Source organism: Marmota monax, unplaced genomic scaffold, assembly GCF_021218885.2.
Source record: "Marmota monax isolate L192 unplaced genomic scaffold, Marmota_monax_Labrador192_F-V1.1 WCK01_AAM20220418_F8-fsc00033, whole genome shotgun sequence".
NCBI lineage: Eukaryota > Metazoa > Chordata > Mammalia > Rodentia > Sciuridae > Marmota > Marmota monax.
The window spans coordinates 4,838,503-4,853,965 of record NW_026694282.1 but is presented as its reverse complement, the minus strand read 5'-3'; the positions used below and the strand labels follow the sequence as shown (position 1 = coordinate 4,853,965).

General features: G+C 36.7%; 1 protein-coding gene across 3 annotated transcripts in view; it reads right to left on the bottom strand.

Moving 5' to 3' along the window:
* Adamtsl1 (ADAMTS like 1) overlaps window positions 1-15,463 on the bottom strand; it is a 935,498-nt gene that overhangs the window by 325,671 nt on the left and 594,364 nt on the right. For all 3 annotated transcript variants that reach the window (XM_058586373.1, XM_058586374.1, XM_046467403.2), the window contains one exon: window positions 5,702-5,747. In XM_058586373.1, coding sequence (XP_058442356.1) covers window positions 5,702-5,747 — 46 coding nt within the window. The remainder of the gene's footprint in view (window positions 1-5,701; window positions 5,748-15,463) is intronic.

The window sequence follows — 15,463 nt, the reverse complement described above, 5'->3', positions numbered from 1 at the left end:
GACCATCAAAGTCAATTGTATCAAGTTGTGGATGAGGCAAAGTGGCCTAGGAAAAGACAATCCATCTCTAAAATATATCCCAAATCTGCCACCAGTGCCACTCTAGTCCAAGCCGCCTTTAGCTCACCTGCACTAATGCCTTAGTCTTTCTTCTCAGTGGCATTTATATTTCCACTTTGTTTCCCATTCACCCTCCAGAGTTGCAGCTAAACCTATCTCTTTAAACCATAAGTTCAGTTCTATTCTCCCCTGCTCAAAATGTTCCAATAGCTCCACTTTGTACTTAAAATATAATCTAAACATTTGTAACTTCCTGCCTGATCTAGCTCCTGTCCACTTTCACTTTTATTTTTTTTTTCTTAGCTTCCAATACTCTATCTTTTACTTGGTCGACTCTAGATTCACTGGCTTTCTTCTTTCTTTGAACTCAGCACACAAGCTCTTTCAAACCTCAGAGTCTGTGCTTCTATCTAGATTGCTCTTCTATGGATATCCATATAGCTAGTTCCCCCCACCCCCTACAATCAAATGTCACTGCTCAAGTGACATCCAATTCTGAAGTGGCCACCAATTCCTTAATATTCTGCATAGCTCTGATCAGCACACAATATTTTTTCCTGTAAATAATTTGTTTGCATGTTTGCAATCTCCTTTCCTTCATTAGAACAAAAGCATCAGAAATGTCTTATTTACCAAAGTATTTGAGACAGAAACAATTCTCTTGCTCAATAACTATGTTTTAAGAACAGTATTTATCTATCTATCTACCTATTTATTTATTTATTTATTTGTACTAGGGATTGAACCCAAGGGTACCTTGCCACTGAGAAACATTCCCAGTCTTTTTTTAAAATTTTTTTTTATACAAGGTCTTAATAAATTGCACAGGGCCTCTCTAAGTTGTTGAAGCTGGTCTTGAATCTGTGATCCTCCTGCCTTAGCCTCCAAAGTCTCTATGGGACTACAGGTGTGCACAACTGTGCCTAGTTGATACAATCTTAATAAAGAATCTAAGAACACCAACAGCTATCATAAGTCCCTTGGCCTATTATGTTGCTAATTATGGTCACAGTGTCTCCTAAATGCCAACTCACATGAAAGCTTCAACACAGTGAAGAAAAAAGTACATAAGCAATAAAAACAGTTCTCTAGATACTTTTGAAGTCATTTTAGAACGTAAATTAAGTTCCTAGGGCTCAGATTTGAGGTTGGGTTTGAGTAAACATGAATATGTGACCTATGGGAACCTTTTTGAGGGCCTCCTGGAATTGCTCTGTTGTATGAAATTTGAGACCTAAATGACCAGCTTGATTGGTTTGCTAATTACATCTGTTGTTTTTCCCACTAGTGTCTTTCCTTCCAAAATGGTCTTCCTTTCCAAAAGACCTTGCTGCTTACTTAGAAAAAAATGGGGAACTATAAAATGAAAATGATTTGATGAATTATGTCTTTAGGAATGAAAATAGCCTACTTGATCCAGAAGAACCAAGACTACAAGAACTATGCAAATATTATGGGAACTCTGACTTTCTTTTATTGATACACTCTATCTGCAGAGAGACTGGCAGCAAATGCTTAAAAAGTCTGTGGGCTGAAACAAAAACAAACAAAAAAAAAATAGAAAAGAAAAATTAGATGTTTTCTCTTCTTCAGATTGTCTTGGGGAATAAGAACCTAAAGAAATGTACTATAAAAGCAGCTCTACAAAAAAAATAAGATTTTGAATCTTTGGAGGCAAAGTGGTTCAGAAGTATCCCAGGAAGCTATCCAGGGATTGAAGAGTGACCCTGGGAGCTTAGCTAGAAGACTTTCAAGTTTTTCCGAATCGAGCATCTGAGGGGGAATATTTAACTGAACTATTTGGAACTTCTTGGTTTGAAAAATTGGAATGCGATTATGAAAAGATCCTTTCTTAGGAGATTTTTTTGTTTATTTTTTTGGCACCATTGCTTCTGTCAGGGCCAAAAAAACCAGGGGGGAAAAATCTCCAAACTAAGTGAAAACTCTAGATTCTTATATATATATTAAAAAAATGTGTTGGGTTGATTCTACAAGCTGTAAGGGTTTGGCTTGGGTAATGCTGGAGGTCATAAGTAATATTAGGTCAGAGTCTTAGTCTGTATCTGTGCTTGAAAATGCTCATAACAACAGCGAGGAAGTTCTGGGCAGTTTCTGAAGAGTTCCAAGGTTGGGGCAGCAGAGTTCTGCTCATGATGCCTTAGGTATTCATTTAATATAGGATGGTTCAGATCTTTCATCTAAAAGCTGCAAAGATAAGGACTGGAAGTTCAGCAGTCTCTGCAATATCATGGATAGCGTGGTGTCTTTTTAAAACATTGATATTTAAGATATCATTAGGAAAAGGATAGTAAAGAAATCCAATGAGCTAAAGAATATTTATTTTCATAGCATTTCTAAGATGGACTTTGTCAACATCAATTTAAAAAAATATATCAATTTCATTTTTAAATGAGTCAACAGTACAATGAGATGTGTTTGGGAGGGAGGGTGGAGAATACCGTGACACAAGTTGTATTATCTGATATCAAGAATCCTAAACAGAAATAGAGAAATGAACTAGGCAAAATGTTCTGCTGAACAATTACACTTATTCCCAATGACTGTACCTTCTGGTCCCCTGTACTCTCCCAAGTTAGGCATTCAAAAATACATATAGGAGTTTTTGTTAACTTTAGTCTTTCTTGTCTCATCTGTATTCTGGCCTTTGGTCACTTCCAATGTGCATTTTATTTATCCGTATTTCAATGTTTCTTAGTATTTCTGCCAAGTCTTAAAACCCTGCCATCCATGCTCTTTGTGAGATCAGTCATCCTAACCTCAGCCCAGCCACTTTGCTACCCAATAGTTCTTCCATTTTGTTTTTCCTAGCCTCTACCCATGTTCCTCAGCAATCACTCCAGACGTTTGTGCTCACTTTCTGATGTTCAGTTTGTTTCTGTAACCTTTACCTTTATCAAGATTACTCCTCTTATCACCCACTGCCCCCTCTGGTACCTGTGGCATGGTGTTGAGGGGACCCTTTCCTCTCACATCATCAGGTCCTCTCTCTATATTAACTCACACCACAGGGGCCTCACATTTTAAATAAGCAAACAAAAAACTCAAGTCAGCCACCCTTCTGGGATTCTGTAAGTGAAGTATCCCTGTTAAACCCTTTATATAAAAAGTGCTATCATCTGAATGTCCTCTCCAAAACTCATGCTGAAATTTAACTGCCATTGTCACAGTATGAAGGTGGGACCTCTTGAGAGGTGAGAGATTCTGAGGGCTCTGCTCTTAGGAATGGATTAATGCTATTAATGGGAGTGGATTAGTGATTGCAGTGGTGGGTCCTGGCAAAATGGATGGGTTTGACCCAATTTTTATGTCTCAGCCATACTTTGCCCTTTGCCATTTGATGACACAGCACAGAGGTCTCCTCCTGATGCTGGCATCAAGACAAATAGCTTAGAGTGGTCCACCCCATTCCTCATTAACGCCCCTCCTTACTCCCTTTGATCTTGCTTTGGTTTATAATACAGTACAGAAGTTGCTGACCCATTGGTCTTTTTGTTTCAGTCTTCAACCTCAAGGCCCTATTTTTCCTACTGAGTATCTTTTAGGAATTCTCAACTTGGTTTTCTACCTCTCTTACGATGTGTTTTGTGGCTTAACTCACTCCACATTCTTCTTCTATCTGAAGGGAGATATTCAAGAAAGGCCCAATGTTCCTTTCTCTCGTCATTCCATACTCTCTGCCTAACAAGCTGCTTCCAAATTTTCAAACTTTATGCTTCTAATTTTGTGTTTTTTATGGCTTCATCCCTGTCCTCTTTCCCTGATCAAAATCCCTAGTGCCTACTTAAATTTACTGTTTACAACTCAAGCCTACAATTCAAACTCAGTAGTGTCCCTAAATCAAGTTTATTATTTTTTCTCTCCAAAAATCTTCTCCCAACTCTATGATTTCTGATATGACATTCACCACCCTTCTAGAAGCCTGAATCCTTATTATACATTCAGCAAATATCCACTGTGTGCTTAATAAATGTTAGTCAACAGCTCCAGGCCCTGAGCATAAAGAAGCAAACAAGATGAATGAGGCTCTTGCCCTTGTAGAGTTTATGTTCTAGAGTGGGGAGTCAGGCAGCAAAATCATCAAATTTTAGTAGAGAGAAGTGCTGTAAATAAAGTAACAAGTGAATGTCTATTCTGAGGGATGGGGTTGGGCAGCAGGACAACATTAGACAAGGAGGTCGAGGATGACAGTCTGAGAGGAAGACATTGAGCTGGGACTGGAATACCAAAAAGGCCAACATGAAAATATGGAGGAAAGGGCTTCTTGAACAAAGGGATTAGGGAGTACAAGAGCCCCAGATGGGTACATGCCTGTTTCCTTTATTCCCACTTCACCCCATCACTCTAATTGCAAATGCTCCTCAAGTTGGGCAACATGATCTTCATTTTGATCCCTCTTGAACTCATTTCCTCCTGGGTGAAGCCCTTGTTACTTCTTGTTCCCCTTCCACTCTCTGTTCTAGTGCAACCCTTGTGTTACTACAGAATTAACCTTTGGAAACTGAAACTTGGCATCATACTCTCACTCCCAAACCTCTATTGACTCTCACTATGTGCTGAGCTAATACAAACTTGGAAGTCTGACATTCAAATCTTTTCATGATGTAACCTTAAGATATCTTTCAGTTCTTTTCTTGTATTGTGCTGTGCACAATCTGCTGAAATTAGTGTGCAGAACACACCTGACACATTCCTGCCTCCAAGGGGACTGGTGTGTCTGTCCCTTCCCTTTGATCTATTATGCCCTCACATCCAAGATGGCCAATCATAACCCTGCAAGCCCTACCTACCTCAGGTCATCTTCCCATGTAAGAACCTTTAGAATTCTCTTCAGAATGAAGTTGATACAAGATCAAGTTTTGTATCAACCTTATTCCTCCCTCCCAGCACTTTTCATGTATTTTCCCTGGATTGTGGTCATGTGCACATCTATTTTTGCTCTACACCCCTTACTATGTTGCAGATGTTTTAAGACAATGACCACATGTTACTTATCCTTGTTCTAGTGCATTGCCTCACACATAGTTGGCATTGAATAATATTTGTTGAACAAATGAATGAGTTTGTCAAATCTGAATTTGATTAACTAATATTTATTTCGTGATGTTTCCCTTTTATCATTACTCTTACTAGTTTCTCATGAGACCTTTTGTGAAAAGGCAGAAAGCATAGAGGAAATGCAGAGTCCTTGTTTTGAAACAGTCTAGTTGGTTTCAATCTGGTCAAATGATTAAGTTTATATTGAGAAACACTAAACATGACTGAGTAATCTGTATAGTATGAGATAAATAATTCTTAGTGAAGTATTAATTGATTGATTTTCTGCTCAGGATACATAAAACTTCTTTTTATTTTTATTTTTTGGTACTGGAGATTGAACTCAGTGGTGCTTAACCACCGAGCCACATCCCAGCCTTTTTCATGTTTTGAGATGTGGTCTCACTAAAGTTAAGTAGGGCTCACTAAATTGCTGAGGCTGGCTTTGAACTTGCGATCCTACTGACTCAGCCTCCTGAGCTGCTGGGATTATAGGTGTGCACCACAGTGCTTGGCGATAAAACTTCTTAACATTATTCAGTGAGTAAAAAAGTACATGATTGTAATCAAAGAGCCTCAGACTCACCACGTTACTGCATGTCCTATATCGAATATTTCTTCCTTCACAGCTCCTAGTCATAAAAAGAAAAGAGAAATCTCATTACTACCTATGAAAGGATCAAAGTTTGAACCATTTTGTAAAAGTCAATTTCCTCTTAATACTAGTGGAAGGGTCTTTTCTTCTAAGTAGCTTCATAGAGATGTTGCCATTAAATACTAAATGGAGCCGATCTAAGGAAGATGTATATATAGGGCTGGGGATGTGGCTCAAGCGGTAGCGTGCTTGCCTGGCATGCGTACGGCCCGGGTTCGATCCTCAGCACCACAAACAAAGATGTTGTGTCCACCAAAAAAAACTAAAAATAAATATTAAAATTCTCTCTCTCTCTCTTAAAAAAAGTGTATATATAAATGGATTTCTCTTGAAGGGCTGAAATTAAGCATTTATCTTGCTTCAATATTTTTCAAAATAAGTACTTAGTATAAATTTAACCAAATAAATATTAGGGTAAGGTTTTCTAAAAAAATATTTATATTACATTAATCCTGTCATCTTAATTATTTCTAATAGAAAACTGAAGAGACATTTTGGTAAAAAACTTTAGAACTTGAATATGATAAAAAGTGAACTTGGTATTCAAAATGTCTTCTAAGGATAGAAAAAGATATAATTCTTAAACAGTTTTTTTATTTCTAAAATACACCCTCATTATAGTGATTTTGGAATAGATTATCAAAATGAAAAAAAAAGTTCCCCTAATGGCCTCATCTAAAGATAATTACTATTATTAATTATTTATTTCCAGTGCAGAGGAAATCACATCGATTATACAATTTTGTAACTTAATTTTGTCCCACTTAAATTTTTTTAGAAGTATTTTCCACACTATATTGAGAGCTACATAATATTCCATCAAATGGTATAACACAATTTGTAGATCATTATTCTACTAATTGTCCTTTAATTTATTTTTATAGGGTTTGATAAATGAGAGTGTAATAAACCACCCCTAAGCATATGTCTTATCCAAGTTTCTGACTATGTCTTTAAAATTAATAAATTTCTAGAAGGGGAATTACTGAACTAGAGGGAATGAATTTTTGCAAGGCTCTTGAAAACTATTGCCAAATTGCATTCCATAAAGGTTGTACCATTACATACTCCCACCAGAAATACATGGGAGTTCCCATTTTACTAAATTCTTGTGAACAAAAACAATCAATATTTGGTAAAATATCCAGTAATGACAATTCATGGACAGCAGTGTTCTGCTCTTTTCAAACTAGGTCACAAGTAAAACAATACTATGGAACTCTGAATGACCACATGAATAGCTAATAGTTAAGGAAGACCAGGTATAATTTAAATTTGTTATGTGCATTATTTTATTTAATATCAAAAATCTTGAGAGGGATGATACTGTTGTTAATACATTTTACAGATTAAAAAAAAAAAAAACACTGATGCTTAGAGATGTTATGTATCTTGCCCAAATCGCACAACTGTTAAGTTGTACAGATGAGATTTGAAACTAGGCCATCTGGCCTCAGAGCTGACACTCATAATCACAAAGCTTTAATGCCTAATTTATTATTTTGTTCAGCAAACATCCATAGAGCTGCTGTTATGTGCCGGGCAATGAACTTACTTAGGGGAGTACAAAGAATAATGCATATCACTTGGTTTCTTCTATTAAGAAAATCAATTATATAATTATAATTCAGCATAAAAATGCTATCTAGTAATTGTGCTAGGTCTTGAGAATGTTAACAGAAGGAAAATGTTATCTGAAAACACAATTATATGAAGGCTATCTTAGGTCTAAAGACTTTAATTAGATTGACTATATTAATTAAGGCATTCAACTCACAGGAAAAAGGAGAATTGACCAAGATGTGTAGTTGTCAGTACCCAGGCCCAAGATACCCTAGACAAAGGGTCAATAAATTTCAAGTCCTTCATGCCCCATTGGAAAGGTGGTTGTTGTTATCTTGATGGTTTAGGGGAACCCTAGCTGATGCCAACAAATGCTCAGTTCATATGAAGAATGTTTCCCATGATGAAGCCATATTGACCAAACTGCCAGCCAAGAATGATCTGGATTTTCATGACATCTGAGAGGTAGAGAGCACTAGCCACATTAACAAGAATATTGTGGTACACATGATAGATTCTTCCATTCCTTGTTGTGCTTAAATAAACTGGTACCTCAGTTTGAAACATTACTCTCATGGGTCAAGTCATTGTGAGAACATCCCCAAAAGAAAGATCTATTCTTGGTGTTAATGTTAAAAAATATCAAGCTCCTGATCCTGAAAACATGAGAGTTAGGCTAGGGATGATGGTAAATTTACAAGATAATGAATTTTGCAACTGGGGTTCCTTTGGTAGCTTGTCATACAGACATTGGTATTTCTTGCATATGATAGGCTTTTCAATTTTACAATGCTGGTGCATATGTAACACCCTATAGTAGGTAAGAGTACTCACTTTGAAACCAGACATCTCTTTATGGACTCATGACCTCAAATTCTATACCCCAGTTTTTTTCATCTGCAAAATGGGCTAATATTACTTATATCACAGGAATATTATGAGGATTTAGTCAATAATTATAAATCATTGTAGACAGTGACTAAGTCATAGTAAGCATTATGAAAGCATGTGATATATTAATTAAAATGTAATAAAAATGATAGATATTGAAAAGAGGTTAAATATATATAGAAAAAGTTGTAAGAAAGGCAGAGCAGCATGAAAAGATTTGGTATGTTTGTAAATTTTCAAATAGATCTGTGTTTTTGGAATTTGGAGTTCATGTGGTAAATTGCAATAAAGAGAATATCATTTCAATTTTGAATTTTATAATAAGCAAAGAGGAATCACTTACTGAAGGTTTTAAAACAGAAAAATTGCAACTATGACTTCTTGATTTTAAAAGATGATATTTATCGCTGAGAATGAACCTATTTTTTTCTATCCTTTTTAAAAAAAATCTTCTTTTCCTAAACTCATATCTATGAAATGAATAATGGAATTAATTCTGAATTAGAAATTTGAAGACCAGGGCTATAGATTTTGTTCCTGTACTTGCATAAGCCTTTTGCCATCTTATGCTCTTAACTTCCTAGTTCTCAAATGGATCCGGTAACATTATTGCATACCGTTGTGAACACCAACTGAGATAATACACAGAAGCTCTGTTCCGATGCCAAAGGATTATAATAGAGATACCACTTACAAAATGGAAAAAAATAAAATAGAAAAATTCCTTTTCAATAATTTAAATGAGCTTTTCCCCAGATATTTTAAACCATAAATACCTATACAGGTTTTACAAGCATCCTTGGAGACAGGAGATACAGCTTACAATGTCAAAGACTGACTTAAATACTTCTTATTTAGGAAAAACAAAATAAAAACAAACAAAAAAGAAAGCAAAAAAAAAGTGCTTGCCATATTTTCCAAAGAAATATTCTGTGATGGTTTAGCAACTAATACTGATTTATAAATAATTTATTTATATCTCTGAACTGTCTTCCCTTTACTATATCCTATTAATATTTAATTGAGAGCTTCTTTAATTTGACTGAAATATAACATTAAAATGTTAGTTCTTAAGTTTGGCTCCTACTCAATATTGAAAACCATTATCCAATTGTGAATACTAACAGAATATTAGCCTCTACCATATATTTAGTGCCTGCTCTTGATCTCTAATCCAGTGTTATTACATTAAGTCTAATTAAATCTAACTCTAAAAAATTTACAATAATTCTGCAATATTTTAACAACCCTGTTTAACAAATAAGAAAACTGAGCCTTAAAGTTACATAAACAGAAAACATCAGGGATTTTGAATCCTGGTTTGACCAACTTGAAAGTAGGAAAACAGTAAGTAAAGGAACAAGATGTGTTCCAGACGTGTAGTAAGTTAACTGGAGACTAGAAATCTGGGAAGCTGAGCAGGGAGGGGCCTGGGACTTAACTGCATTTTATTGATACTATATCAATTTATCAACTGCTTTTTAATTCTGGTAAATCCACTTCCAGTAAAGCAAACCTAGACACACACTGGAATATCTCCAAGAGAAACACTCATCAGTAAGATGCAATGTGGAAGAATTTCAGTGCAGAGAAGCTCATTTTAAAAATTCAAACGTATTAAACTTGAATATAAATTTTAGATCAGTAGCAAAGTGACTATTCCACTGCAAGGATTTTAGTTTCTGCCAACTGTGAATTTCTTTACTCAAGGTATTTATCTGGGCACAAAAGCCTTATCTGTGTAACTGAGAAGTAGTACAAAATCTCTCTCTCTCTCTCTCTCTTTTTTTTTTTTTTAAGTTTGCTAATATAAAACAGCTGAGTGGGTTCCTGCACATTTAATCAAATTTTAAAAAGTTCACCTCTGGAGAAGAAAACAAACATCAGAAACTTTAGTCCAAAATGATTTCTGAGAAAAATTACAGAACACTGATAACATAGAATAGAAGTCACTGCCTTCTCCCAGTGCCAACTACATGACACAGGACAGTGTTCAGTGAGTCAAGGACTGTACCGGTTATGGCCTGCCTCAAGTATGCAAGAGCACCACATAAATATTAGAATATATCCCAATCCAAATCTGTCCAGAAATTTCCTTGTTTATTTCAATACTTCACTCTTAGCTACTTATTAATTTGGACTTAATTTCTTCTCTAAGATAATGATTATCTCAATCCCAATCATTATTTGTGAATTATTCAGACTTTAGATAAATTTACCAGAATTTAGTTAAAATGAGATTAGTATAGACTTGAGGTGTATTTTGTCTCTCATTAACAAATAACAAAACCCTCCAGATTCCTTCAACTCTTAAAGTCCTCATGCTATCTTATTTTTGATTATCATAATTTAACAACCTTAAGAAGAGATGAATTGCCATTGAAAATTAAAACTCTTTTTTGCAAATTGCTTTAGCCGTTTGTTGATCTCTTCTTTCTTTCTTGCCTGCTTATATAATTCTTTATTAAGAAAGAGGAGTGTATTTGGTTTCTCTCTCTCTCTCTCTCTCTTTTTTTAAAATGTTTTTTTCTTTTAAAAACTTGGTTATAGAACTTTATTTATTTACATATATGTGGTGCCGAGAATCAAACCCAGTGCCTCACACATGCCAGGCAAGTGCGCTACCACTGAGCCCCAGACCCAGCCCGGTTTCTCTCTTTTTTAACCTTAAAATTTTTCTCATTTCCTCTCTGAGCAAACAGATCCTTCTGGTGACATTATTAGACTTGTACCTGGTGTCATTGGACAGTCTCAAGAAAATCTGGTAACTGTGCACTTGAAACTTCAGAGTCCTTAAGCACAACTGAACTTGTTTTAGCCTCATGAAACCCAGACTTTATCTAACTTCCCAAACCCAAGAAAGCTGCTATAGAAGAGCAGGTAACATTATTTTGCTGAACACCACCTGCCTTTCAATTATGGCCCGTAAGTAAAGAATTTCAAAATAGGCCGGCCCATCTGCTTACATATCTCTTTCAGTTATCCAAAAGAAAACTATGAGCTCTTTTTAGGAGAACAGACAAAGCCAGAGGGACCCTGGGGCACTTAAGACTGTTGGAGCTGAGTGACCATGGATCAGACAAGACCAGCAGATTCACAATCACAGTGGGGATCGATTTCACATGATACTGTGGCACTATTGTCCTTCACTTGGAATGAGCATTTCAGTGCTCACTGGAGCTATAGGTTCAGCGTGAGGTTGTCCCCCAGGAGCCAGTCCAAACGCTTCTCCATGTGGGGGCTTTTTACAAAGACTTCAAGAGGAAGCAAATTCTCAGAACACCTGAGAGGACCAAAGGCAAGGGCCCCCCAGATTCTTTTCTTTTGCTGTTGATACATTATTGCAAGAGGTTCTTTCAAGAAAAAAAAAAAAAAAAAACTTGATACTAGTCAATTCAGCTGCTACAAAGGAAGCCATGTGACCCTTTGGACCCTGTGTACAAAGTTATCCTCAGATGCTCAGTGTCCTCATCTACGGCTGGAACTAGATGCTGGACACCTGGGGATACAGCTGTAGTCTGTATGACAGATGGGTAGCTGTGGTCTTGCCTGGTGTGAAAAGAAAGGGAGTTCAATGACATGTCATCCTTGGGGTTTCTACAAGTCTACTTTTTAATCTTACCCTTTGCTCTGGTTCACTCTCAAGCTTAAAAGGTCATTCCATGTGCTTTATATGGTACTCCATGTTTAAAATAGTCAAGAGTTAATTCTGATTTATTGTATCTTGAAACAAAACAAACCTTGTTCACATGGAAACATTATTTGGGGGAAGCTTGAGCCCAACAATAGGAATAAATTCTGCACTGTCTCTTCAAAAAAATATCTATAGACAACCATGTTTATATTGTATTTTTCTTACGTAGCATGTTTCTAAATTACTGGAAATGCCCTCGTATGTATCTCTAGTGAGTAGTACTAATATTAATAGATTTTAATTTGTTTTTAACAGACATTAAATTAATGTATATTTTGTCTGAATAATGATTTTGAGCCTACCTCCCTCCACTTTGCCATGTACTTTCAGACAACTGCCTACCTCAAATAATAGCAGATTTGCTTACAAAATTTTCTATAACAAGCAATATAAAATGTGGTAATACCTATCTATGAAAAACTGATCTTAAACAGTTAAAGAAGTATCTTTGAACTTCTTTGTAGGTACACTTAATTCTTTTTCTCATTTGTGTTTAAAGCTCCTTTATCAAACAAAATCACTAACATTCTGGGAAAATAATGCATCCCCAAAACACAGCCTGCAGAGGAAAAGTAGCTTTAAAACAAGAGATAGAGGTCCCTGGTGCTCTGGAACTTTCAAAAGCACACAGAAAAAAATACCTCTTTCCATGTGATACATATACACGATGGAATATTATTCAGTCATAAAGAAGAATGAAATTAAGACATCTGCCAGTAAATGGATGGAACTAGAAACTATTATGCTAAGTAAATAAGCCAATCCCTAAAAAAACTAAAGGCTGAATGTACTCTCTGGGATGCCGATTCACAATAGGCAGGGATGGGGTGGGAGGTGAGGGGGTAGAGGTTCACTAGACTGGGCAGGGGGAAGGAGGGAAGGGAGGAAGGGAGAGGGGATGGGAATGGAATGACAGAATGAATCGGACATAACTTTCCTATGTTCATATATGAATACACGAACAGTGTAACTCCATATGGTGTACAACCACAAGAAAGGGAATTATACTATATGTATGTACAATGTGTCAAAATACAGTCTACCGTCATGTATAACTAAAAAGAACAAATAATTTTTAAAAGATTTAAAAAAAATACTTCTTTTCCTTAATCATTTGGTTGAAAGGTCCCTGAGTCCCATGCAGGATCTCTATGTTTCCCGCTGCTTTTTCGGCATGTGATACATCACAAGCCTCAAATAGATTAGGGACAAGGGAGAGATTTATTATTTTTTTTCTGAACAGATAGATATACAAGCCAAACTATTATGACAAGCTGATAAATGTGGCTTTCGCGAAAGCTTTTCTGCTGTAATAATACAACCAACAACAAGGAGGCGTGCTGCCAGCCTTCATGGGTCAGGAGGCGAGTTGGCTGGGAACAGACACAGCCGGGGGTCACACTGATTCTTCACAGCCTGCCAGAGGCTCCAATGTGACCTAATGAGCCAAAAGAAGAGTCAGCCTTAACATCGACTCAGGAATGGTGGAGGCCCAGATTAAAAAATAATGCCATAAATTGTGGAGTAGACTTAAAAGTGCTTCTTCGGCATAGATAACATATTGTTTTGTGACCTCAGTTTTATATTTCAACACTTCTGCTCTATAATAATCTCTCATTATAAAAATGTACTGAATGCACTGCCAACTTGGAGACCCTGGCTTTTGTATAGAGAGTTACTAAAACCTAATGTGGAAACTAAATTTGATATCAATGGAAATTATGTAGATTGGGGGAAAATATTCTAAGACAACATCCCCTCTAGTTGTTTGATCTCCTTTCAACCAGAAGGAATTCAGAAAGGTTCTCTGGACTTTTCACAGATTTTTTTTTTTTTCAGTACTAGAGATTGAACTCAGGGCCTTGCACATGCAAGATGAGTGATCCACCACTGAGCTACATCTCTAGCTCTTTTTATTTTATTTTGAGATAGGGTCTGTCCAGACTGCCCTCCAACTTGCAATTCTTCTGCCTCCACCTCCTGAGTAGCTGGGTTATAAACGTGTATTCCTATACCCGTCTTAGACTTTTGCTAGATTATTGAGCAATAGTTAGAAGGTTTTAGAGCTATTAAATTAAATTTTAGATCATATAGGAATTTTATACACTGAATTTGGAGTTTGTTCTGTGAGTTTCAAGCTGGTTTATTTGCCACTCTGAGAGTTTGGTATGTTCCAAATAACAACTAGAAAAATCACGCTAATTTTTTTTTTCCAAACAAGTATGATTTTATATATCTCTACCTCTTTTTCAAAGACGGACATGTTAACAACAAAGCGTCAAGTATTCACAAATATGGGTCAGGGTTATGAAAATGAGCAGAATGCTTATGTAATCAAAATAAGAAAAAAGCATGAAGCACAACATCATAAACCATAATGATCATGCTCCGGCTTCTAATGAAGCAGAACTGCTCTGAGAATATGGCCCTGACCATCTAATGAAACAATATACAATAAGCACTCCCACCATGAGAAGGAGCCCCTGGGCAGCACTTCCTGGTTAACAAGCCTTTATATAATGCTTTCTGATTTACAGTCACTTAACATATTTATTGAGCATCCAGTCTAAACCAGTATGAAGTAACGCAGTGTGAAAGATTCAACTATGATGACATCTCCTGACTCTTACAAAGCTATATTTCTTTGGAAACAATCCACATTAATCAGAGAATATACAGTTTAACAGCTAGTCAACAACAGATAGGTATGGTATGGACACTGAATACAGAAGGGATTTGAAAGAGAGAGAGAGAGGTAAATGAGAGGGAATAACTTTCAAAGGAGATTCTTAGGTAGGATGTTCTATATGGGCTGCAGGAGTCCCAAGAATGTGAATAGAAAAAGGAGAATTAGAGAATTAGAGAATCAGTCCTCCCTCTCTACTCCTGCTGCCCAAACTATTTTATATATATATATATATTTTTTTTTTTCCAGTAAATTCATCCAACATGGACTAAGTATGTGCAAGGTGGGAAGGTACCAAAAAAAAAAAAAAAGCAAGATACCACCTGTCACCACAGCACTGATAGCCCAGTGAGAGCAGTATTGGGACAGCCATATCATGCAAAGATGACTCAAGTGGTGTGAACAGGATACCTTACAAAGGTAGCCCTGGGAGCCTGAGGGTGGCTTTAATTAACATTCAGGAATTTGATTGGTGCACATGGGCAGGGAGGGGCATTGTAGGTGGAGGCTCATCAGGACCAGAGGCACAGAGGCAGCAGAGAGCCCAGCATTTCCAAGGACTAGGACAGAGTTCTGCAGTCACCCAGGTCTCCTTTCATTTTCAGGAAACCTTATTTTGTCTGTCGATCTGCTTTTCTCTCCTGAAGTCTGTGTTGGATCTTTGAGCCGCAGTGCCTAGCAAGGGCCCGGGCACATTGTTAGCACTCAAGAGAACAGGAAGGGAGGGAAGAAGACACTGAGGGATGGAACAAGGAAAAGATGGTGAAAGGAAGAGGGAAGGACTAAAGCAGAAGGAAATGCTGTCAAGGTAACTTCAGGCCATGAAGAACTTTCAGCCTCATATATGGACCCCAAAACC